The sequence below is a fragment of the Lepidochelys kempii genome, chromosome 1, assembly GCF_965140285.1.
Source record: "Lepidochelys kempii isolate rLepKem1 chromosome 1, rLepKem1.hap1, whole genome shotgun sequence".
Lineage (NCBI taxonomy): Eukaryota > Metazoa > Chordata > Testudines > Cheloniidae > Lepidochelys > Lepidochelys kempii.
The window spans coordinates 124,237,312-124,263,959 of record NC_136380.1 but is presented as its reverse complement, the minus strand read 5'-3'; the positions used below and the strand labels follow the sequence as shown (position 1 = coordinate 124,263,959).

Below are 26,648 nucleotides of genomic sequence, written 5' to 3'. Positions count from 1 at the left end.
CAGTTGGTTCCTCAGGTATTAGACCTTAAAAATCACATTATGTCAGTTAAATATGGACATGCTAATTCCGATCATTTTTCAGGCCCACATAGTTGGATTTATAGTATTTAGAGAGCCAGTCATAGGTGCTGGAACTGGGGGTGCTGCCGCACCTCCTGGCTTGAAGTGGTTTCCATTATATACAGGGTTTACAGTGTGGTTCAATGGCTCTCAGCACCCCCACTATACAAATTGTTCCACCACCCCTGGAGCCACTCTTTCCAGAGGATGAATGTGACAAATAATACTAATTCACATTTTAAAAACAAACATTTCTATGATAAATTTTCAGTGAACTTTGTTGTATATACAGCATAGCAGGCTGAGGCCACAGGAGACAATTGACATGGGAAATATGAGGACACAAAGTCAATGGGACTACACAGTTCAATAACTGCTTTCCAGTGTGAGCCAGGATTTCATAATCTTTTCCTATATATACAATCTATACTATGGAAGAAAGAATTACAATAACATTCTCAGTCTGTTCCTAGGAAATGCAACAAGATAAACAAATGTAAAGCAGATATTGTGTTGTTCTTTTCAGAGATGTCAAAGCAGTTTCCAAGTTTTAGGCTGAAAGGATGAACTATAGATGCTCCAAACATCTAGAGAACATGAGGAATTTGCAGGCCCAGATGTTAACATGCCAATAAAATATAGCACAAACACTGAAAATCATCCCTAGGGAAGAACACTCTGGAAACTGAAAACAGAAAAGAGATGGGCAGGATAAAATGTATATAGGTATACCATACTAGGTCTGAAATGAGTAATTATTCAGCTGTATAGATTAGGCTCCACACAGTATATTAAACCAATAACAAGGTAACATTAAAATAATATTTAACATCTGAGAAATAAGGTCATTCAGAGTTTAGCATGAATGGAACTGGGGAAAGGATGTATAATCTGGAAGCCTGAAAGTATTTCAGTGAACAATTTTGGGAAGCAGGGGGACATTTTCTACCAACTCTACAGTCTGTGTCACGGGTGATCAGGCACCTGTGAGGTACAAATGTCACAGGATCAGTCACCTGAACTGAGAACAGAAATTCATAAATATTATGCCAAAGCTCAACATACCCCCTTACTTCAAGAGCATTAATTCTAATTCTGAACGCTGCCAAAATTCTTCATTCACTGGTAAGAGTTGATGCAGTTGGTGGAACCTTAACGCAAACTCAGTAATTATTAGTGCATGATTTTCTGGCATACTGGGAGGACACATCAAGTAGGGTCCTGCAGGGATACCTCCAGAGTTTGGCACTATTCAGTATTTTCATTAATGACTTGGACAACGCAGAGGAGAGTGTGCTTATAACATTTGCTGATGTCATCAAGCTGGGAATGGTTGCAAGCACTTTGGAGGACAGGATTAGAATTCAAAGTGATCTTAATAAATTGGAGAATTGGTGTAAAATCAACAAGATGCAATTCAATAAAGACAAGTACAAAGTACTACACTTAGGGAAAAATCAAATGCACAGCTAAAAATGTGGAATAACTGACTGGGCAGTAGGATTGCAGAAAATAATCTGGGGGTTATAGTGAATCACAAATGGAATATGAGTCAACTGTATGATGCTATTGCAAAAAAGGGAAGTGTCATTCTGAGGTATATTAACAGAAGTGTCATATGTAAGAAACGGGAGGTAACTGTTATGCTCTATGTGGCACTGGTGAAGCCTCAGATGGAGTACTATATCCAGCTTTGGGCACCACACTGAAAGATGTGGACAAATTAGAGATGAGCAACAAAAAGAATTTTAAAAAATCTGACCTATGAGGAAAGGTTAAAAAAAACTTGCAAAAAGATAACTGAGGAGAGCCTTCAAATACTTAAAATATGTTATAAAGAAGATGATGATCAATTGTTCTCCACATCCACCAAGGAAGAAGAGGACACCAAGGACAAGAAGTAATTGTCTTAGTTTGTGGCAAGGGAGATTTAGGTTAGATATTAGGAAAAATCTTTAAGGATCCTTAAGCACTGACACAGGTTACTTAGGGAGGCTGTGAACTCCCCATCACTGTAGAACAGGTTAGACAAGCACCTGACAGGGATGTCTAAGTATACTTATTCCTGCCTCAGTGCAGGGGAATGGACGAGATGACCTCTTGAGGTCCCTTCCAGCCCTATATTTCTATGAAATACAGACCTCAAGCCCAGTCTTAAACACCCCTTGCACAGAATTCCCACTTATTTCAATGGTACTTGTGTATATTGCTTTGCATCAAATTTGACACTCCTTCTGGAAGAAGTTAAATATCTCTCAGTCTTTTATCAAATTGTCTCTTGACTTCTACATCATTATGGTAGTAGAAATCAGATGAGATACTTTTTACAATTTCTTAGCAATAAAACTCTTCGGTCAGCACACAGCAAGTCCCCACTCCAGAATTTACTACCTTTGGTGGACTATCAGAACTTGTGCTCATAGAGCTCTAGGATACAATGCAAAGTCTGATTAGCACTTTTTTGGTTTATCTTTTTGTTAATCCCCCAAGATGAATGTTTAGTCATATTGGACACAGACAAAATGTGTAATTTAAGGTGTGCACTGAGTTTCCTGTTGCTGCTGACCTCCTAAATTTCACAGTAATTCTTGTAGACTTGGAAAGCCTGCTCAATAATTAGGAGGAGCAAGAATGGCACAGTAGTTTAGGGATAAAGGGAAAAGTTAGTGGGGAAAACTGCCTGGTAGCAAAGTATCATTGGAGCTTAAGAACTTTTAAAATATGCATCTAAAACATGCACACTCTATGAAATATGCATCTGTGGCATTCTGGTGTTTCTTAAAAAATTCACACCAATCTCACTTGCAAGCTTTATAAAATCCCTTCAACAACCCATACTAAAAGTTGGACCTTCCCCAGTTTAAAGACTTAAAGTTGTGACTACCATTACAGTGAAGATGCATGCATGAAAAAGAAAGCTACATTAATGAAACCTAAGTACTTACAAACATGGAAACATTTAAGACAAGTAAAATACATATCCAAATATTCAGAGCTAATAGTCTTAAATATCTCAAAGAATAATTTTGTTCCTGTTTATTAGCAAGGACTACTAAAACATTATTTGCATTATAAGTAGTGAAGCATGAGGATGCTGTTCAGCATGGGCAGTGGGTATCGCAGGCACGGGAAGGCTCTGCCTTCCCAAACAGCCTGACATCCCCCTGCCCATACTCCACCCCCAGGCTCCATCCTGCCTTTGTGCCACAGGCTGGGGTAGGCAGGCTGGGGGCCAGGGTGCACCCCCGGGGCCATGCCATGCCACCCATCCTCCTAGCACTGGGACTGGGAGTGCTCCAGCAGAGCCACCACTGGCGGTAAGAAGGAACTGAGGAGGGGCTGGGTCGGCAGGGGCATATATTCAGCGCCATTAAGATGCCACTCCAGGGGGCTCCACAGCCAACCCGACGGGAGCTGCTCAGGGAAAACTTTCCAACCACTGTGCACGTGGGGCGCACACACCCTAATTGGAATCAATATGAGCAATCACTCAAAGAAGAATATTGAATATTTGCAAATTGAGCCATAATCTCTTCTCTGGTTGGCAGTTTGAAATGTTCTCTTTGTATGGCCTTGTTGAGGTCTCTGGGATCTAAGTATATGCCTAGCTGGCTATTACTTTTCTCCATAATGACTAGGGAGCTCATCCATTCTGTTGGCTCCTCAATTTTTTGTGCTACTTGCATTGCTTCCATCCTTGCAAGCTCAGCCTTGAGTTTACCACAGAGTGCAAATGGCACCTTTCTACATAGATGGATAACTGGAAGGACCTGTATGTTTATCCGGATTGTATGTTCACCCTGCGAGCAACCCAGCCCTTCCCTTGAAACAGGTCAGGATATTCCCAAAAGAATGCCTCATAGCCAAGTTCAATATGATCTTGTAGTGAGAACACCCATTTTACCAGATTGAGTTTCTCACATGCAGCCAGGCCTAATATTGGTGTCACTTCCTTTGGCACTACAATGAAAGGTAGCCTGTATATTGTGTTTTTATGGTTGATGCTAGCAACACACCTGCCCTTCAGTGGTATATTTGTTCCAGAATAACCAGTTACTTTTATTTTTGTTGCTCCCAGTTTGCGTCTTATTTATAGTCTCTAAATCTTGTTCAGACAGAATATTAAGCCGAGCTCCTGTGTCTAGTTTCAGAGGAATAATTGTTCCATTCACTGTCATAGGCAGTATCCAGCCCTTCTCATCAGGCTAAATCCCAGTACATCTATGAAAAACTTCTCAAACAGATGGTCTTTAACTGAATACACTTGACTTCTCTGCACTTGGGATCCGCAGCATTTTGCAAAATGATTATTTTCCCCACAGTTTTGACAGAGTTTCCCTCAAGGCAACATAGTATTTGGGCCCATGCTGTGATCCGCACCTTCCACATGACCATCTGTGCCCAATCGTTCCCCTAGCAGCGGTTTTCATAGCAAGTGGTTCCACTCTTTGATTTGACCTATTCTGGCTATATTCTTTTATACTTAGTACATGGATAACCCCTTCTGGTGAATTCAGTTCTTTGGCTTGGGCTTTCACAATTTTTGCTGCCCTACATATTTGGAGAACTTTTTCTAAAGTGAAGTGTTCGTGGAGCAGTCTCTCTCTCAACACATCATCTTTAACACCCCAAATGATTCTGTCTCTGACCAGAGACTCTGTCAGCCCACCAAAGTCACAGGTTTTACTGAGTATCCTTAATTCTGTGACATATTGCTCTATGGTGTCATCAGTTTTTTGGAAGTATGTAAAAATGTATCTTATGTTTTATTCCTTTTTGGCATGCAATGTTCCTCAAATTTAGTCAGTATTTTACTTAACTTCATGCTTTCACCTTCTTCAAACTTAAAGTTGTTATAAATATCCTATGCATCCTCCCAAACAACATGAAAAAAAGATAGATGATTTCAAGCTACCATTTTTCTCCTTTGCCCCTATGGCTGCTAAATACAATTCAAATCTGTCTGAATTTTTTCCAGTTCTCTGCAACATTGCCTGACAATTGCAGACTGGATGGATGTTGCAACACATCTATATTTGGCTTTTCCTCCCTTCTTAAGCTAGTCAAGCTACTATATTGCTTGCCAAATACATGTGGAAGCCTCTGTGCCTTGTGCTCCACGTGCTTCTCTGGTGCCTCTGTTTGTTGCAGTTGCAAACACTGGAGTTCAAAATGACTGGCGTTTCCGTCTCATTCACCATTTCTGACACCATGTAACAATCTTGGGGTTCATTAAATAACAAGCCAGTGAACGAGAAAGGAATAAAATTTTAATAAAACAAACTGGAGACTGCACACAGCCATGTGGTGTTCCCAGTCCCTATCTCCAGCGCTCATCTCCAAATTCCTGTGTTCATAATACTGTCCCTTATGAGGGAGCATCTCTAAATTACAATCTTCTACAAATCTCTCTCTGCATGTATGTTTACACATAAGGAGAGTTTGGATGCTGCTTTTCAAGAGCTACACCTAGCCTTCAAGTCTCATTTATTAAACTAACATGACATTTGTTTACTAAAAGAACTAGCTCTTAACAGTTTGTACTATTACAGTTAACTGATAGTTTGAGATTAATAAAATACTTACACCAGGAAAATAATTTTTTTCTTACACATGTCCAAAGATCAATATACACAATTTATTAATGCATGGTGTTTTTCAAGTTGGTTTTTTTTTTAATTTTTTATAAAGTACGAACAAGCTTGATTTTGCAGGGCCTACACATGTAACCCCAGCACCTGGTCTTTGTTTAATTGACTAAGAAACAAACAGTAAATAGCTCCTATTTGCACATTAGTCATGCCATAATGTTTCGGAAAATAATCTAATGGAATAGTCATTCAACTACTGAGAGGCAGAACATTTCTGTGAAAGTTTTGCATGCCTCCAATGCTTTGAGAAGGGAGAAATTATATTACATGACTAGTGCAATAATCCTTCCAAAATACACTCCCATCAGCTTTAGCAATAATAGAAATCAAGTATAAAAGAGGCAAGCTCAATTGTTAAATATTACTGATATAATCTAGATAGCCTTGCAGAAAGCTTAGTATCTGAATTTCTAAAGCTACGTTCCTTTTGTTTTACTTTTAGCCCACCCATGGGTAGATTTCCCCATTTTTGTAAAGGTGCATGATTGTTTCACTGACTTTTCTTATCTATTTAAGATTTTTATACCCTTGCTAACATTATCACATTTCTGTGTCCCCCAGGGGGCTGTACTAGTGAGCTGTAGCTCACGAAAGCTTATGCTCTAATAAATTGGTTAGTCTCTAAGGTGCCACAAGTACTCCTTTTCTTTTTGCGAATACAGACTAACACGGCTGTTACTCTAGGACCAGTACTGTTCAACATATTCATAAATGATCTGGAGAAAGGGGTAAACAATGAGCTGGCAAAATTGGCAGATGATACAAAACTACTCAAGATAGTTAAGTCACAGACTGTGAAGAATTACAAAAGCATCTCACAACACTGGATGGCTGGTCAGCAAAATGGCAGATTAAATTGAATGTTGATAAATGCATAGTAACGCACATTGGAAAACAATTCTAACTATACATATAAAATGATGGGGTCTAAATTAGCTGTTATCACTCAAGAAACAGATCTTGGAGTCACTGTGGATAGTTCTCTGAAAACATTTGCTCAATGTGCAGCAGCAGTCAAAAAAGCTAACAGAATGGTAGGAATTATACCATTGGTAGGATAGATGAGAGAGAAAATATATTGTGTCTATATAAATCCAGGGTATGCCCACATCTTGAATATTGCTTGCAGATCTGGTCACCCCATCTCAAAAAAGATATACTGGAACTGAAAGAGGTATGTGTGACTAAGTGGGAATGTTTTTAATGTTTCCTCTGAATCCTGTAGGAGTGCCTCAGTTTCCCCTATGCATTTCTTAAGTCTCTAGGTGGTGGGATAAGGGGGTGTAATTGTTGCAAAGGGCCAGGGTACATAAATGGCTGACAGTGGCTCCTGGCACCTGATGACCTGGGCCCTTCCCCTCCTGCAAGGTGATAGCTAAAGGGTTGGAGAACAAAGGAATCAAGTGACCTCGTGGCCCAGGAAAGGGACAAAGCTCAGAGGAGGAAGGGTTGGAAGGTGAGTCAGTTTGGGCTGGCTGGGGATGAGGAGTGAAGTGCAGACGTGGCTGTGGGGTCCTGTTCTCTGTACCTACAAGCTCTGTTTTAGATAGTGTTCCTGTCATCTAATAAACCTCTGTTTTACTGGCTGGCTCAGAGTCATGTCCGACTGCGAAGCTGGGATGCAGGACCCTCTGGCTTCCCCAGGACCACCTGGGCAGACTCGCTGTGCGAAGCGCACAGAGGGTCAGAGAATGCTAAATGCTCAATGGTCAGACCCAGGAAGACAGAAGCTGTGTGAGTTTTTTGCCCTGAAGACAATCTGCTCACAGAGAGGAGACTTTACCAGAGTCCTGACTGGCTTTGTAGGGAGCAGTTCCAGAGTATTGCCCGGGGACTCTCCTTCCCTTTTCCGTACTGTCAGAAAAAAAAAATGATTAAGAGTATGGAATAGTTTCTGTATGGAGGCGAGATTAATAAGATTGGGACTTCTGAGCTTGGAAAAGAGACAACCGAGGGGGGGAATGTAATAAAGGTCTATAAAATCATGACTGGTATGGAGAAAGTAAATAAGGAAGTGTTATTTACTCCTTCTCATAACACAAGAACTAGGGGTCACCAAATGAAATTAATAGGCTGCAGGTTTAAAAAACAAAAGGAAGTATTTCTTCACACAACACAGCGTCAACCTGTGGAACTCTTCGCCAGAGAATGTTGTGAAGGCCAAGACTACAAAAGGGTTAAAAAAACACAACCAAAAAACCCACACACACCTCTATACACTCATGGAAGATAACCATTGATGGACCTATTAGCCAGGATGGGCAGGGATGCAAAACCTGAAGTGTTCTGAGCCTCTGTTTGCCAGAAGTTGAGAATGGGGCGATGGATCACTTGATAATTGCCTGTTCTGTTCATTCTCTCTGAAGCACCTGGCATTGGCCACTATTGGAAGATAGGATACTGGGCTAGATGAACCATTGGTCTGACCCAGTATGGCCATTCTCATGTTCTTTCTCCAGCCTAGCTACTGTTCCTCAGTAGCAACTCATTTCTATATTTACTACATAAATGGTTGTATAAACAAAAAATTCATCTTTTGAGATGAGCTGACAAAAACTCAGTGCTTTCTCCACTAAGTAGTAAGTAATTTGACAGTTTAAAAATTCTTCCCTTTAACTACATCAGTTAACATTTTTGAAATACAGTTTTAGCTATACTACTGTAGAAAGTATTTTAAATTCTTATGAAATGAAAATATGAACCGTTTGTTTTGAACAATGTTTATTATAAGTCACATTTCACAACTACTAGACAAATTACATACAAAAAACTACCAAACATATACAAAAGCTGCATGAAGCACATTCTGTTACACGATACATATAATAACTGAGGTGAGCTTACTTCATTAGGAATAGAAGTGTTCCTAATATTTGTTAGCAGTAAGGTTTATTAAATAAAGTTTAAAGATTCAGAAATATGCTGTTATCAAGCAGTTATTTAAATATTACAAAAGAAAAAAGTGTGCTATCAAAAAACCCTTTAATTGCATTTGACAGTTTAGTTAGTTACCCACCACACGTAAAAACACAGCATTTTCCTTAAGTTGCGGGAAATTTCCCCCAATATTTCAAACCTAAATTTGTTTGTCATATGAAAGTTAATGCAGAAATAGTTACTCATTCCTGTAGAGACAATTAAAAACAGAACTTCAGTCTGATTAACAAGCAGAAAGTGTTAACGGTCAGAGGAAAAAAAGAACTAAATCCTCATTTACATATAGCACATGGTTTAATTTACTGATCACAAAGGGTTTAAGAATAGGATGACCAATTATATTTAGACTGTTTATTACATGAAAACATCTTTGCAATATATAGCATGCAGGATTCTAAAGTGAGGGTCAGGACACAAACAGAGCTGTTGCGTGTTCAGGTCATTTCCACTCAGTTTACTGAAACAAATTTTACCCTCCGCCCAAATTTCATCATGGCAGATGCATTATACTGGAATGAGAATTTGAATGACGACTTCCAAACTAGTACTTAATGGCAGAATAATCTTGTTTTGACAGGTCAAAACAAAACAGAACCTTACCATGTCCATGACAGATTTTTGAGCATCAGCACAGTTTGCAAATTAGTCAGCTCAGGAGATGCTCCCTCTCTAGAGATAGAATAAAAGTTTCCTTTCAATTTGTGCACCTTCCTTCTATTAAAAAAAAGTGGAGTTAAGAGCATGCGTTTATCTAGTGACAGCAAAGTGGCAGACTTCTGAACCTACATGTACTCTTAATTACATTATGGGCCTTGCAGTACTCCCAGCCTTTGTATCCTTTCTTTCCTTCACCAATCCCGAAGGAAAAGCATTTCAATCAGCCTCCTTTGGCATTCTGAAGCCACAGTATTGACTGACTATCAACAGTCATTTCCTGCTCTATTTGCAAGACCTTTTCTTTGGATGGCTGGAGGATAAACTACCAGACTATATAAAGTCAATGAGATTTTCTTTAGGAAATCACAACATAGCATTTTACATTCAATGGTACTGGGAAGCTTGTGTTTACACCAGCAAGTCACATCTAATCTGAAGAGTTGTGGGTTTTCACCTCGTATGGTATGAAGGCAGTCAGTTGAGAAGGCCAGTAAGTTTGCGACATAATGCAGATTAAGTTTCTGCTGTCTGAACAGAGGGCCTATGGGACCCTGACTTGAACTCTTGTAAGACCTTGCACAAGCTCAGTCTGCATGTTGAGGATCCAATATTCTCATATGTATGCATTAAGATTCACTACATTGTAGTGAATGTTCTTATGCTGGAATGATGTATCTAGTACATGCCACCAGGAATTCTATATAGCTCATTACTGAAAAATAACTACAAATCAGACAGCTATTGTTAAAAAAAAGTTACATTCCTTTCGTCTCAAATTAATGCTTTCTTGGTCTGTTTCTAGAAGTAACTGACTAATGTTAGTTTTACAGTCAGTCATTATCTGCAGCCGTTGGAGACCTTGTGTCCATATCCTTCATCATGATGGAGGAACACACTCAGAGATGCATGCATCCAAACACTGCTTTAAAACCATCCCCCAATTCTAGACTGTGGTGTGGTCCCAGTGTAACTAAACTATGGTGGTTGTCAAAGACCCATTATGGCAGCTGGGCTGTAAGGAAGCCTCAGGCTTATCCTCTACACTAGCCCAAAAGAGGGATGAGACGGGAGCCACTGTAACACTGGAGACACTCCTAAATGGGGGCTGGGAGGGTGGAAAAGAGGGTACAAAGCATCTGCAGCATAGCTCCCAGGCTCTTTACACTATTTGTAATGTAATTAAAATTAATGTTAGTATAGTACATTAATATTAAAGACCATCTGGTATAGAACACTTGGTGCATTTAATTTTTTTATGAACACAGACTGAAGCAGAGTAAAGTCAACTGTGAAAGCATGCTATTTAAAAGAGGAAACAATTTAAGAAACTTTAGATCAGTTAGCAATGACATGTCTCCTGATTAAGATAATTTTGCATATGGGAAAATTCTGTGAATTCTACAGGTTACCTTCTCTAACGTACCACTGACACATACCAGCAGCAGTGTTTCAGTTAAGAAATTACATTTTTTTAGAACTACATAAAATGTGGTCTAGCATTGTACCTACTTTCTAAAAATCCTACAAAGATTTGAGGAATATTCACATCAGAATATAATTAAAATTTCACTATAATCATGAATTACTAGAAAGTTTAAGTGGTACTAAGTATCAGATGTACATGTGAAGCTACATTGTTCGTTGTAATTCACGTGATGCAGTATTAAATTTACCAATTCCTTTTATAAAAAACATATGCAATACAAAGATCAGAAAAAAAACCTTGCTACTAATGCAGCATTACACAGTCAAACCAAAGCTATTCCAAGTGGTGAGCCAGGCCATGCATAAGAAAATCTTCAAGTCACACTTCACATTCCCATCTGCATGTCAGCAAAGTTGTAGAAGCTGTCTACATCTCGAGAGGCCGATACTTTGTTCTCCGATACAAAAATCTATATATTTTAAACAAGGAAGTATGTCACTGATATAGATATACAAATGCAAGTCGTCTCTGCTCCTTCTAGATCCTTACATTACAGAAATGTTTGTATTTCTAGAGATTTATTCATATAACAGAGGCAGAATTCATCTTTGAAAGGAAATCAAAATAGTTTCAGGACTCAGTATATGGAGCGAAAAGTCATTTGTAGAGCAAAACTATCTTTCCCTCATAGAAAATAGCTCCTGTTTAAGCAGTCCATCCTAAAACAGTTTTACAATTTTAGACTAGACTATTTAAAGTCACTTCAACCAACATCCTGTAGGGGGAAGAAAAGCTATTAGGTACCATCAAAAACTCACTTAAGGCAGCAGAGCAAGTACTCCACCACTTTCCCCTCCCTCCCAAGCCACACAAAACTAAGAAATGCATTTCTCTCCTCTTCTCCCACATATACCTCCTTGGGTATATTTTCAAAATTTCAGAAGTACTTCCTCAGCAAAGGTGGCTTCCACTTTTTGCCAGCATCAAAATTGTTTAAATATTTAAAGTTTTACAAAAAAACTCCGCTTGTGCAAAGTAGAGGTCCTTGAATATAGTTGAAAAAAATATTGATTTTAAAAAATTAACTAGGCCTGCCTGCATCCATCAGGCAGCCAAGATATATCTAAAACAATGCAGCACAAGTTGTCAGGGAAATGGTTTGGCAGTTTACATCTAGCCAAATGCAAGTTTGTCTCCCAACCCAAAGCTGGATTTTAGAGTCTATTCTATACAACCCAGGAGGAAGTTAAGATGTGACTAAATGATAATGTACAGTGACTGAGTACCCCAGAGTTCTTCAGTTAACTGGAGTTATCCAAGGTATCAGTTAGAGACTGATAGTTCTTGGTGACCATGTAAGCTCAACATCTCATGATCACCATACCAAAACATAATTGTCCCAGCTAACATCAAACTCAACTCCAACTCCCAATCTTGGTTTTGAGATGAGATTAGAGAGAAGGGTTTGTGTCCTTGTATTGGGGCAACCACTACACTCCTTCATTTTAATATCAGGATAGACACCTTTCCTGTCAGTGCAAAAGGCCTGTTTTGATGATCCACTTTCAGAGTCCAGTGAAATGTGGAGCCCTCTGACACCCAACAAGGAATAATATCTAATAGATCTATTAATGCTTTGGTGGGATATCATGATCCATTTTTGGCCATGAATACAATGGCTCTTTAAGACCACCCCCACATCACCACGCTTGTCCTCACAGGACATCACAGTTTTCAGACAGACTGCAAAAGTTTTGTAACAAGACAAAGGACTGGGGAGCAATATAACCCCCCCCCCATCTGTAAAACGGGCATCTTCGACAGAGATTAAGTGACTGTCCAATGTCACAAAGGAAGCCTATGGTAGAGCCAGTAACTGAACTGAGTGAAGTTCAATACCTTAACAGTTCACACTGGAAGAAGTTACTAATGCACCTGTGGCAGAAATCTCAGTCTCAAGTCAGACCACTTACACCAGGAGTTTTTGTAAATGTGAACTGCGGCTGTGCAATTCGTGAGTGGCTTCTTCACCCCTACCGTAACATCCAGAGTGGTGACCAGAGTTGTTTCAGGTGAAGAATCTAGTTAATCACAGTTGTTTTCACCCAGTGACCAAATTAACATTTTTAACAGCACTCTTCAAATCTAGCAGATAAAATAGCCTGTTTAGAATCCAAGTGTGCTCTCCATGGTATTAGATTGAAACTTTATCAGGAAAAATTCACCCGTCAGTGGCACATTCTGCATACCCCTGGGCAAGAGATGTTAACTGATCCATGCCCCAGCTGGCTGGTGAAGGCCAGAAGTGTGGTGCTAGAACCATTTCTGAAGTGGATTATGAATACCTTCTTGCAGAAACAAGTCTGAAGTTGGTTATTTCCATAATTAAAAAGTTATGTTTCCTACTAAAAGTGACATGAAATATATTTCATAATATGCATTTTAAAAGTTAAATAATGGGAAAACTCCTTCATTATGTAAATGCTTGTTTTATTATGTAAGTGGTCTTTCGACTATGTGCAAACAGAAATATTCCCCAGATAACCCCATGTTCCAGTTACTTATTCAATGCAACAAGCATTTGCACATAGATGAGGGCATGAAGTCTGCCATGGAAAAGTGCTGTGTGTAGAAATCAGCTTTAAGTCAGAAAGCAGGGTGTCATTTCCAATTTAGGACTGGAAGTGATGGCACAGACATGCTACTTGAGGGTAATCCAGAGGTTGTCTTATTTGTACACGTTAAATTAGCTATGTAATCAGAATTTGACCACCACACAGTCAAGGGAAGGGGACTTTAATACTCTGTCCACAGCCACACCCAACATCATGACAACACACCATTCCATATCATTTTTAGAAGTAGGCAAAGTATAAAAAATTCAGTTTGATAATAGTAACTGAAACAACTTCAGCCTTTGAATAAGGAACTGTAACCTAGAATAAGGAACTGGGAATAGCCAACCAACTTCAACCTCATTTCCTGAGAAAAACATGCCAGCTTCTCAAAAGCAGCAATTTTTAGACCACTACTCAAGCAACTCTATGCTAAGAAATTCATAAGGCATCTTCCTCTTTGGGTAAAGTGAATAAAGTTGTAGCAAGGCTACATCAAAATTATCTGGATTTCTCTCATCTGATTGCCCCACGCTGGTTTGGTTTTAGGCCTGCTTATGCTATGGCTGTTTGATCTCATGACCTAAGTGCCATGCATTTGATAAGCAGAGCCACACACATCTGGCAAGTGTTCAGGTGCCTCTCCTCCCACTGCTCTGCAGCCAGATTGCTCCTGCCCTCTGCCTTGGAGCCTCTGGCCAGCTGCTCCCAGGACCCTCCTGCTTGCTGTGCAGAGTGGAGGTGGGGCACACTGGTGTCAGGGGCTTCCTTCCCCCCCACCCCTGTACCCATCTCTGCAGAGCGGGGATAGTGGGACAGGACTCAGGAGCAGGATGGAGCTGCTGAGGTCTGAATGAGCCTTCTGGTGAGTGCTGCTGTGCTTAAAGAGACAGACACTTGTGTTGTTACTTCTTGGTACTTCCTGCAATGCACATATATTCTCTGTAATTTTTTTCTTTCAAAGTGATGTTATTTTAGTTTTCTGACTGGTCTGTGCATTTCATAATTTTATTTCTCTTATGCTTAAATTTAATTCTTTGAATAGTGAGTTCTAAAATGCCTAACCTGTCCTGGCTGAAGTAATGATCCCTACGGTAACTTTTTAAAAAAAATTATGTTTTGTTTCTACCGGTGGTTCACATCCACACATTACCTTGATATTGGTGCACATAAAATTATATTCCGCACATGGATGGAAAAAATTAGAGGGAACATTGCTCATGACAATGGGTAAAGAAAAACTGTCTTGAAAAGTTGGCATCTTCTCACAATAAATCAACTTAAAGGCTGCTAACAAAAGACTTTGCAGATTGAATAAGTCAAGGAGTTGTTCTTTTGATGGAAACTAAGGCGTAGTTTTGGGCACCTGAAGGCTGGCGTCCACTACACAGTCAGTGTGACATAAGCTCAGTGGCATAGCTAGATGGAGCAAACAGGGGGAGCAGACACAAAGAAAGGTGCCACACGCTTGTACTCACCGGGCAGCGCTCAGGGTCCTCAGCAGCTTTGAAGGCCCTCGCCACCAAAGTGCCGCCGGACCCAGAGCATGTGAAGACCCTGCCGCTGAAGTGCCGGACCGGCCGACAAAGACCCGGAGCACCTCCGGATGAGCAAAAATTAAAAAGGCCCCAAACAATTAAAAAGGCGTCACGTGTGCTCAGTGGGGGAGCACCCGCTCCCTCCCAGCTGCTCTACTGCATAAGCTACCTTATGTCAACCTAATTGCGTCAGTGTCTACACTACAGATTTCCTCTCATCCATGTACGTGCCCTCCTACACCAACATAACTACTCCACCTCCACAAGAGGCATCACAGTGTCTGTGTAAACACTGCATCCCTTGCATCCAACTTTGGCTATCTTGTCAATTTCAGGACAGGAGCCATGAAACTGACAAGAAGTCTGGGAGGCTAGAGCCCAGCTGCCCACAGCTCCCTGGAGAGCTGGACCCTGCTCCCAGCTGGGGCAAGAAGCCCCAGCAGCTTCCCCCCTGCTTCTCCCGCCCCCAGGCTGGGAGCCAGGCAGGGCCCCCCCCAAGAAGCCAAGGCAGTCATACCCCACTCCCCAGGCAGGAAAGGCCCAGGTGGCTTCCCCCAGTTCCTGGTGGGGAATGGGGATGGGCAGCCCACCAGGAGCCCAGGAACCCTTGGGGCAGCAGCTGAGGCTCTCAGCTCCCCACACTGCCCCTATTAGTTCGGTGGAAGCACTCCTTGAGAGGCTGCACAACACTGACACAAGGAGGGTAGTGTGGACATGGATATGTAATTACTGCAGTGGTTGTAAGTCAACTTAGTATAGGTTGACTTAGGTTTGCAGTGTAGACATACCCTTAGCTTAATGTATGCCACAACAAGGTCTATAAAAAGCTAAGCAAACAGATGAAAGATTATTGGGGTATTATCCAGTTTCTTGCTGCATCATATGATGTATCTACTTTGAAATGCTCATGTATTAAAGAACTTAGACAAACTACAAACGCTATCCCAGGGAAAGCGTTATTAGAACAAATGAAGAGAAAGCCATCTGAAAAATATGGTGTGAGAAACCTAAACTATGAGGACGTTTAGGTTACAGGGGAAAGAAAAAAAAAAAAAATCGGTACATCTTTAGATTATCACCATGACCATTTTGCAAATGCAGTAGAACCTTGAAAGCTATCTACTGATCACTCTTCAGTGAAACAACAGAGTCTCATCCTATTTCTCTGCCAAGAATTAAGAGCAGATTGCTCCAGCATGGTCTACTTTATAAGTCCCAGAACACAGCCCTGCCTTACTGTACATTAGGTAAGATTTTTGCAACCACACATTTTAAATGGAAAGCTTAAGTTCTTCAGAAATTGATGATTTAGCATCCCCTTTTCATTCAACAGGGAAAGTTTCCTACTTCCCACTGGTGAGTACTTTTCTTTGGAGTAAATTAAATTCTATGTGAGTTTCAAAAAATGAAGACTCATGTTTTCAGGTCTTGCTGGCTGCCAAGATCTTAGGAAATGAAAAATAAGGTTTCTAGATCATGAAATATTCTTCTGGCAGATTCTGGTCATAATTATTTCCTCAAGAGAAAAACATAGCTCACCTTGGTTCCACTGAAGACATCATTTATAATGCTTCGACATCCTTCCACGGCATCATCTCCATTAAACTCCAAAGCAACAACAGGGCCTACAAAGAGAGTTTCACCTCTAATAATGTTTTTTTAGATTTCTATCTTAAATGGAAGATTAGAGATTTGCTGTTTTCTTTATCCCTTACAGCGCCCTGAGGTTTGTTCACATAAAGCCTCAGAGTTCCTATTGCAACCACCATCCTTCAGGATAGGGATTAAAGCTATGGTTAATGGAGCTGTGAAAATACAAAAGTTGTCTGGGGGGGAGGGGGGGGAAATGTGTACAAAGGAAAACATCTGCAATTCCATGTTTGAAAAACAGCTGCTGTAGAAACAGCTGAACAATGCAGATTTCCAGTTGAATTTCTTGAAAAGCAGTTGGTCGTAAAATGAAAGAAAAGTCTTAGTGTGAATGAGAGTCACAGTACTGACTGATGGATAGCTGGGAGATGGCTCAAAGTTCATTCGGATTGGGACCTAATTCCTTCACAAGTTTTTGCCTGGATCACAAGATTGGACACATGCCTAGTATCAACTGGCCCTCATGCACCATTCAGGTTTCATCCTGAAGCAAGGTTCTCTCTCAATTCTCTGCAAGATAGGCCTCCAGCAGGCCTGAGCTGCCACGTGAGCATGACAGCTTTTGCAATTCTCTGTTTGAAGAAAACAAAGCTGTTTGTATGCTAAGCATTATGAAGACTAACATTTATGCTTAACTGCTCACTATGGCTGTATCTGATTTCTCCAAATAATGTATACAAAAGGGTCTACTTCACCACTTACAAAGTATGAATGCTAACTTTGAAGCTAGTGGTCTTCAACAGCATTCTCTTGTGTTTTAAATCCTTTAACAATAGTGAATCATCATGGCGAATGACAAACTGGGATTCTATTTTGGTCTGCCATGCCAAGTTCTAGCCTTTTTCTTTGTGAATTACAGAGTTAATCCAACACCTTTGTTGTTTACCAGCAGCAGGGACTGAACATGCAAGATCTGGATCTAAAAGCATGAATTTATTTCCTAAGCCATCACCTAAGACCCACGTGGTCCTTTCACTAGGAGACAGCCACACTAAGCATGGGTTAGATCAGCTTTGGAGCATTGCCTGGAGGGATCAGGAAGGAATTCACCACTTCATTCAGGGCCTGATCCAAAGCCTACTGAAGCAAACAGAAAGACCTTCCATTGATTTCAGTGATTGTACTGCTACTGCGGCTCAAGCCATTTCCCCCCTTCTTTTGAAGGATTATCTACAGCCAGAGGGAATACACTAAGATGGACTAGAAACTGAGTTGTATGTGTTGGGGGGCTATCACTTTTAAGTGATATTTTAAGACTACTTACCTTTTTCAAGCAAAGGAATGAAGTCAGATGCACTCTGCTGGAACACTCTTTGAGCATCCTCTGCTTTCATTGAAACTTCCTTAGTCTGAACCAACAAAAAGCCTTTGCCAGTCATCTGGTAACAAACAAGGTATCCATATTAAAAACAGCTCTTAACATCACTGATATATAGTGAGGACAGAATGTTTGGCTTTTCTGAAAGCAGAAGACCAAATAAGTTACATGGGAGTATAATACATAATTTTCCCCTCTGACTATTAAACCACAAGATAACCTTCTCAATTTATTCACTTCTTCCCTAGTTCAAAGGGAAAAGCACTTTCTTCACAACACTTGAAGATTCAGTTTTACTTATCTTTTCATTCCATTCATCCAATCTTTGCTTCTGTTCTATTCCCCTACCTGAAACTAAAGTTTTTTTTAGTAGTTTCAAATTAAAAATGTACATGTGCTGAACACCTACAAATACTACTGAAGCTAATTGCCCAACTTGCAAAGGTGTTGAATACCATTAGCTTTTCTTTAGCTGCAATAGATACCAAACCTGGATCAGGCTCCTCTCTAACCCACAAATGCAGCATCTGGCTTTTATCTACTAGTCAAGATTGTTTTTTAAAGCCATCCACAAGTTTACGGTTTTAGTCCTAAAATGGAAAAACTTCGCCATGCAGAGAAGTTATCTGAAGATATTGTATCTACACTTCCAAGAAAGCTTCCATTAGCTTCCAACTGGAGTCTTACCCAAGTAAAAATAAGTTACTTGTGCATGTAAAATGTCACTCTAAAAGTAACTTTTGGTGTTCCCATATATCCCTCAAGTTTGATAGGTATCAGAGTAAGATTGAACCATCTGAGCTCATGTTCTGATGGCAGTTATGGGTACATAATAAATACCCAAATCAGTGCAAGAAAATGCATCATGAAAAACAAGTTTGGGGATAACATTTTTTTCCAAACACACCAAAACTACATACTGAAAAGTATTTTAGTAGACATCCAGAAGCAAGCCAGTTTGAACTTCAGTATCTTCACTTCAGTAAGCTATGAGAATTTGCAATTTATTCCGAAAGATATGAAATTGGAAAGTCAAGAAGCTAGAAATAGAAAAATGTGTCTTACCTCATCAATTAACTTTCTAGCATTTGCAGTTGTGTAGTCTCCAGCAAAGAATACTGCCAGACACGATTCCTCACTGCTCTTCTGCCTCCCACCCCGGGTTATTGGAATTATGCTCTTTGTGGTATCTGTAGAAATTCTGATTACTTTTAGTTCCTCAGATGTAGGTAAGGGGACATAATCCTGAACAATGGCATCTTCAGGTAGAAGACTCCAATTGTTTTCTCCCGACACAGGTGTAAAGTCATGGATGTTGCTCCATGTGTTATTGAAGATACTCAGTCCAGCATCTTTGAATTGTAAAGCCAGCTCTGGATAGTAGTACTGGAAACAGCCAAATTTCATACCTGTGGATGACTCAATAATGGGTTGGGTGGCACAGCATAAGAATACTTCCAACTTTCTGCAGTCCCGGGTGCGAAATTGTTGGCACGCCACTACACATTTACAATCTTTGCAGTCACGGAAAAACACACTGCCTTTTACGGGTCCTAGAAAGATTCGACAGCTTGTACAATCATCAATTGTGATTGTGGCAGAATGGTCAAAGATGTAGATATTACAGTTCTCACAGTCCTGAATGACAAATTGTTGCCCTGCAACTTTTCCAGGTAAACGGCCCACGGTTTCCTCCTTAAGTCCAGAAAACGTGTAGTCTTTGGGATCAACCTAGGAGAAAAACATATAACAAGTTTTACAAGTGACAAAAGCAATAGCTAGCATTAAGAACAAGTGGAGAAACCGGAACAAACTAAATTCAAACAGAGACTGAGGGTCAAGGAACTGGCCAGGAGACCTATCTTCAGAAGAGACTTTTGTCTGGGATTTTGTCAAGGTGATGGGAGACAGACGGATGTTCTGCCAGTGCCTTCATTAAAAGATCTGGATTCAATTTCTCATACTGCTACAGATTTCCTGTATGCTCTTGGGGAAAAACATGCTTCAGTGCTTCAACTATTCAGTGCCATGGCAATCTTTTCCTTTTCCCGCCCTTTCTCTGCCTGGTCCATGGTTCATCTTATAAAGAGCGCACAATCCCATTGCCAATGTTTTTATAGAGTAGTTTGCATGCTGTACAATGTACCCTAGGTGCTTCTGAAATAGAAAATCAGATATTGGTCAGCATACCCACATCTCATGGGTCTTCATGCTTTTCAGCTTTTGTCTTTTCTTCCACCAGCTCTCCACCCTATCCCTGGCCCAAAGGAACCTTAGAGCAATATTTTGATCAGCGTATGTTGCATTTGTTAAAAAGTTATCCCTCTCTAGCCTACAATGTCACAAGGCAGGAAACGGTTACTCTATACTGTACACTCTACAGCTAACGGAAAATCTGCATTTTTTTTTTTTAATTAAGACTGTAGACAAACATTGGCTGGGCTAGCAAAGTCAGCTTTATAGCCTCTGTCTCCCAACATTACTCTCTCTTGTTCAGGAGGGCCACCTTTAAAAAAAAAGTGAACTGGATGAAGAGTCCTGTTTTAATGAAGAGAATGACTAATTGTCATTCAATTACAATTTATTGTTTGGAAGAGAACTTAACAGTAGAGAAACAAATGCTATACTGCAAAATAATTGATGTTACACACTTTTTGCTACATAAAAGAGTAAAGAAAGTTTAAGTGTTACAGCAGGTTCCATTCTGCCCTCATGTATATGTGTTAAAATAGCATCTTACAGTAGTTGAACACTTGGAAGTGTAGGACATTCTTACATGAGAGGTCACTTCCAAAGCCTGAACTTCAACTCCATACTATATCCTGTGTCAACCTGATAGCTTTGGAGCATTTGCCAAGCCGTTAGTAATTCTAAAAACTAGTAAGAGAGCAACTTCTATTTAGTCAGATTTGAGTAATATGTCCCATTTTTCAAAAAGAAAAACTTCCCTCTATGCAATTTTAGAAGGTTACATAGACAATGCAAGAAACATGGAATAGACACAAGTGAACTGAGATCCAGAAATGCCTCTTGCCAGAATATCCTTCCTCACTCTGAAAATCCTAGGAGAGATTTATCCTAAATAGATGTTGAAACTAAAGACTTCAGGAAGGTAGCTGAATAATCTTTTCAAGAAAAATGTATTGTTTACATGGTAGATAGCTAGAGAGAGAGAGAGAAAGTTAGTCTGATGGAGTGCTACATGCAGCCACTGAAGAGTGTTCTTTCTAAAGTTTTGTTCCCTTTTCCTTCTAAACTCAAGTTGGCCAGTCTCCTTAAATTGTGCTGGCAGGCCTTAAGACAGCCAGCCCAGGAACAAGGAGATGAGCTTAGCTTTCAGACTACTGCAAGCTCTTTGGGGCACAGACTGGTTTCTATGTCTGTACAGCGTCTAGAATAATGCGGCCCAAACCCAGCTGAACTCAAACATATATGATGTGGTAATGTCTAAATAAGTATTAGGAAACACTTTAATCAGTAGAGAACAAACAATTATCTCCCTCCCCCCCCCACATACACACACACACTCGCTCATTTATTGCGAGCATTTAGTAGAAGACTTCAAGGGAATAATTTGGATAGTCTTGGGATAAACTGTTACTGCTTAAACAAAGTGCGGAAACAAAAAGGAGATGACTTCTCCAAGAAAGGGGAAGATGGAAGTTTAAGGAAGTTATGACTTCCAGTGTTTAGCATAAATATGCTGGTCTTTTTTTTTTTTTTAAATCTATAAAGACTTCAAAATAATGCAGGTTCAGAAGTCTTTAGGAAGTCGTGTAGACATACCATATTTCAATAGAATTAGTCTTCTAGTTTTACACAGGTTAAGAAAAAAGTGTCATTCAGCAAAGCTTAATCTGATTTGTAGTTCAATCTCAAGTGACAGTGATTTAGTGGAAACAAGTGTTCCTGAATCACTTACTGATAATCAGGTGTCCTTCCATGTGCGTTAAGACTGAATGAACAGTCAGCTTGTGACTTCCTGAATTGAGTGCTTAATTGCGCTTAACATTTCACATGCCAGAGAGAGAGCATTGTTAAATGCAAAAGCAGTATTGTTGCAACACAAATTAACTTCCTTGATTTTATTGTGTCACTCAAGTTTGTCAATTTCCTTTATAGGAAAATTGCAAAGCAAAAAATGTAGACCAAGTTAGCTGAAACTAGGGTGGAAGTTGCACAGAAGTGCTTTTAAACTTTGCCCAAAAGGCTAAATTTTCCTCAAAAAATTCCCTTGGTGCTCTCTCATTCACTGAAGACAGTCTGGAGGGCAACAGCACTAGTGAGGTCAAACGTATGCATGCTGAGAACTAAGGCCCCATCTACACTGACAAGTTTCTGCACAATAAAGCAGCTTTCTGCGCTGTAACTCCTGAGGCATACACACTGCCACGCCACTCAGTGCGCAGAAACTGCACAGTTGTAGCGCTCTTAAAAAACACCACCCCGCCGAGAGGCAGAGAGGTTTCTGCGCCGGGGCTACAGCGCTGCGGTGCCAGTGTAGACATGGTGGTGATTACAGCGCTGCGATTGGCCTCTGGGAGGTGTCCCACAATACCTGCTTTCACCTCTCTGGTCATCGGTTTGAACAATACTGCCCTGCCCTCAGGTGACCAACTGTCATCCCCACCCTGTACATTCCTTTAGAATTTTGAAAGTCCCCTTCCCATTTGCTTGGTGATGCGTGCAGTGGTCTCAGTGCATTTTTCCAGGTGACCAAGCCTGCTCCACGCACCAGGCAATTCCCCCGCTTGGAGCAATGTCAAGCTGCTGGACCTCATCAGCATTTGGGGAGAGGAAGCTGTGCAGTCCCAGCTGTGCTCCAGCCATCGGAATTATGGTACCTATGGACAGATTTCTAGATGCATGATAGAAAGGGGCCATGGCTGAGACACACCACAGTGCAGGGTCAAAGTGAAGGAGCTGTGGAACGCCTACCACAAGGTGCGGGAGGCAAACTACCTCTCCGGTGCTGCGCCCACGAATTGCTGGTTCTACAAAGACCTGGACGCAATATTCGGTGGTGACCCCACCTCCACTGCGAAGGCCCCTGTGGACACTTCATTGGCTCGTGTGCCAGTCAAGAGCGGAGCAAGCCAGGAGGAGGAAATCTTGGATGAAGAGGGTGAGGGAGATCCAGAGGCAGAGGATGACTCTGAGGCCAGAGATGCATGCAGTCAGGAGATCTTTTCTACCCCGGAGGAGCCTAACCAGTCACAGCAATCAGATCTTGGCAAAGCGCGAACAGGAGAGGAGGCCCCTAGTAAGTGGATCAGATTTAGGGAATTGCTGAAGTGAATTGCTAGGGGCAGGATGGATGGATGGAGAAAGCCGGCTTGTCTCCTACCACATGCCTAGTCTGAGCAGCAGAACAGGCTGTTGATAGACTCCCTCACTTCACGGGAATCTCCCTCAGAGATCAAGGAAACATTGCTGCACTCAGGTAAGCTGCATAGGGGCTGGGGCGGAAGCCTCAGGCTTGGAGAAGACCCTCCCTTGATTCCCTGCTCATGCTCAGCAGCGAGATATCTTCCATAATGATCACCTCCTGTGGAAAGTGTGGGGACAGGAATGATTATCAGGCCCTCCTTACAGTGCTGGCTCTACTCAAGAGCCATGTGCCCAGTGTACAGCAGGGTCCGGGAAGAGTGATTTATCCTGAGGCTACTCACCATTTTGGGGATCTTGTGGCTCATGTGCGCTTGCCTGCATCAGCCAGTTTTTGACAGGTGAGTACTGGCTGTGTTTTAAAGCCCTGAATCAGTGTTCTGTGTTGCAAACAATACTGCTTCTGTAAAACATTGCATTTAAACTTCAGAGATGACCTTGGGAGCCCAGCCTCTCTGTTATCAGTGGCAGAAAAGCGGTGCAGAATTAGGAAGTGGCCAAGGAGAATTGAGGACTTTCTTCATGAGGTTATGATGCACTCAGCCACTTGGAAACGGGAACTGAAGGAGTGGCGGGACAGCAAGAAGAGGGACTGAAAGGAAAACGTGGCACACCAGAAAGAAGCCACAGAGCGGCTCTTAAGCATTATGGAGCGCCAAGCAGACATGGTCCAGGTGATACTAGTTTTTCAAACCGAGCAGCTCCGCGCCTGCCCTCCCCTGCAGCCACTGTTGCAAAACTTGCTCTTTCATGTGCCCCCACACACACCACCACCACCCCCCTTATCAACCTCCTGGCTCCACTCTCTACCCGCAGCATTCCACTGCCGTTTGGCCCTGCTGAAGTACTGCACTGGGTGCACTGTACGCACAAAGGAGAAGGTTGGGTGTGATCCCTGGACATACACAAATCTGTAGCCATCCCAGGACCCCTCCTCCTCTGAGCATAGCAACAAATATTAGTGGCTTTCAGCTTAAAATTGCTGCCTCAGGGCATCCCTGATCCTTATGCCCTACACTGTGCCCCTCTAATAGCCCTGGTCTCTGGCTGTTCAAACTCCACCTCCATGTGCTGAGCCTCTGCAGTCCGGCCCTGAGTGAAGCTTTCAGCCTTCCCTTCACAAAATATTATTGAGCGTACAGCATGCAGCTATAAGCATAGGAATATTGTCATCGGCCAAGTCCAGCTTCCCATACAGGCATCGCCAGCAGGCTTTTAAACAGTCTAATGCACACTCAGTCATTCTGCACTTGCTCAGCCTGTTGAACCGCTCCTTGCTGCTATCAAGTTGGCTTCATAAGCTACTGCATTAAGGGGGAGGCAGGGTCTCCCAGGATCACAATGCGCATTTTTACTTCCCCTATGGTGATTTTCTAGTCCAGGAAGAAAGCCCCTCCTTGCAGCTTCCTGAACAGGCCAGTGTTCCGAAAGATGCCCGTGTCATGCACCTTTCTGGACAAACCTGCATTAAATGTCTGTGAAACCCTCACAGTGATCCACAAGCACCTGGACAGCCATTCAGAAATACCTCTTGCAATTAATGTACTCTGAGACTAGGTGGTCTGGTGCCAGAATTGGAATGTGCGTACTATCTATTGCCCCTCCACAGTTAGGGAAGCCCATTTGTGCAAAGCCATCCACAATGTCATGCACATTGCCCAATCATGGCCTTTCAGAGCAGGATGTGATTAATGGCCCTGCACACTTCCATCAACATGAATCCAACGGTCAACTTTCGTACTCCAAACTGGTTAGCGACCAATTGGCAGCAGTCTGGAGTAGCCAGCCTCCACAGTGCAATCACCATGTGCTTCTCCAGCAACAGGGTGGCTCTCATTCTCATGTCCTTGTGCCACAGGGCTGGGGTGAGCTCATCACACAGTCCCATGAATGTGGCTTTCCTCATCCAAAAGTTCTGCAGCCACTGCTCGCCATCCCAGACATGCATCACAACGTGATCCTACCACTCAGTGCTTGTTTCCTGAGCCCAAAAGCAGCGTTCCACTGTGGTCAGCACCTCCATGAATACCACAAGCAACCTTGTGTTGTAACTACTATGTGTGGCAAGATCAATGTTGCACTCCTCTTGCCTTTGTAGTTTAAGGAATAACTTCACTGCCACTCATGACATGTTGGTCAGAGGGAGCAGCATACTGGTCAGCAGTTCGGGATCCATTCCTGTAGCCCAAAAGAGGCAGGGCAGGGAGCACAGTACACTGGCCCTTGAAAGATGGTGCCGTATCTAGACTGAAGCACAGGGATTGCTGGGATGCAAAGCAATGCATCACAGGGCATTGGGACTGGACCCAGGATGCCCCGTGACTCCTCTCCCTCCACCCCCCTTCCCACAAGTCTTAGTGGCAAAAGAGAAAGGTGTTCTGTGGGACAGCTGCCCAGAGTGCACTGCTCTGAATAGTGTTGCAAGTGCTGCAAGTGTGAACACGCTATTGTGCGGACAGCTGTCAGTGTGAACAGCAGTTTTCCTTCAGCGCTCTGACCGGCACTGTAACTGACAGTGCTGTAAATCTGCCAGTGTAGACGTGCCCTAATTCTTGTATGTGTTTTGTGGGAAGGAAGGGGGTGGAGTGTTAAAATACTTGTAGAGAGAGACACTGTCCACTTGAGGTTTATTTCAATTGACTTTCAAAATTCAGTTTATGCTAAAGTACATTTTTAGGGGGTTTTTTTGTTTTTTTTTTTAAGATATTTTTAAAAATTAGGAAGAGTTAACAGCACCTCTGTTCATAGGGTCTTTTCAGTAAGAGAATCTGACAGCCAGGAAATACAGGGGAAACACACTTACTGTACAGGAAGTAATGTCAAATGCAAGAGGCAAATGAAAGCAATTTCCCCCCCCCCTTAACTTTTCTGTTGTAGTCATCTTAGGTGTTACTTGTAATTGCATGAAGTTAGTCATTTTCAGAATAAAGTTTAGGTCAGTGTTCCTTTAAGAACTTCTGTGCTGAATGCAGCTACTGTTGAGACAGTCAGTACAGAAGTTCATACATAATTCAGTTTCTTTGCAGCTCTCTCTTCAGACAGAAGGGCAGACAGGATTTAACTTAGAAGTGAGCCTTAGGGATTTAAGCACAGAGTTCCCATAACAAATGGGTACTAAGGGGTTAAATCCACCTTCATTACAGTTTATCCCTAGTTGCTTAACAAGTTCAGTTTGATAGCCTGCTTTTTGCTACATTAGGAAAGACAGACAAGCCTACAACCAATGGATTTCTCAAAGAAATCTTTACTCAAAAAGATTCTTTACCTAGCCATGTATGCTAGAAATTCCATAGCAAGAGTTTCTACACCCCTGGGAGAAGTATGTGTCAAAATTCAGTTATCAAGCAAGTCTGTGGCTGAACAATTCTCATCTATGTTACCCATCAGTGGCTAGACAGGATTTTTTAA

General features: G+C 41.6%; 1 protein-coding gene across 1 annotated transcript in view; it reads right to left on the bottom strand.

Moving 5' to 3' along the window:
* Positions 1–8,415: 8,415 nt before the first annotated feature.
* RP2 (RP2 activator of ARL3 GTPase) overlaps positions 8,416–26,648 on the bottom strand; it is a 33,561-nt gene continuing 15,328 nt past the window's right edge. The window contains exons 2-5 of the mRNA XM_073353430.2: positions 18,918–19,583; positions 17,799–17,913; positions 16,424–16,509; positions 8,416–11,200 (exon numbers count right to left, since the gene is read on the bottom strand). Of these exons, the coding sequence (XP_073209531.1) occupies positions 11,117–11,200; positions 16,424–16,509; positions 17,799–17,913; positions 18,918–19,583 (951 nt within the window). The 3' untranslated portion in view covers positions 8,416–11,116. The remainder of the gene's footprint in view (positions 11,201–16,423; positions 16,510–17,798; positions 17,914–18,917; positions 19,584–26,648) is intronic.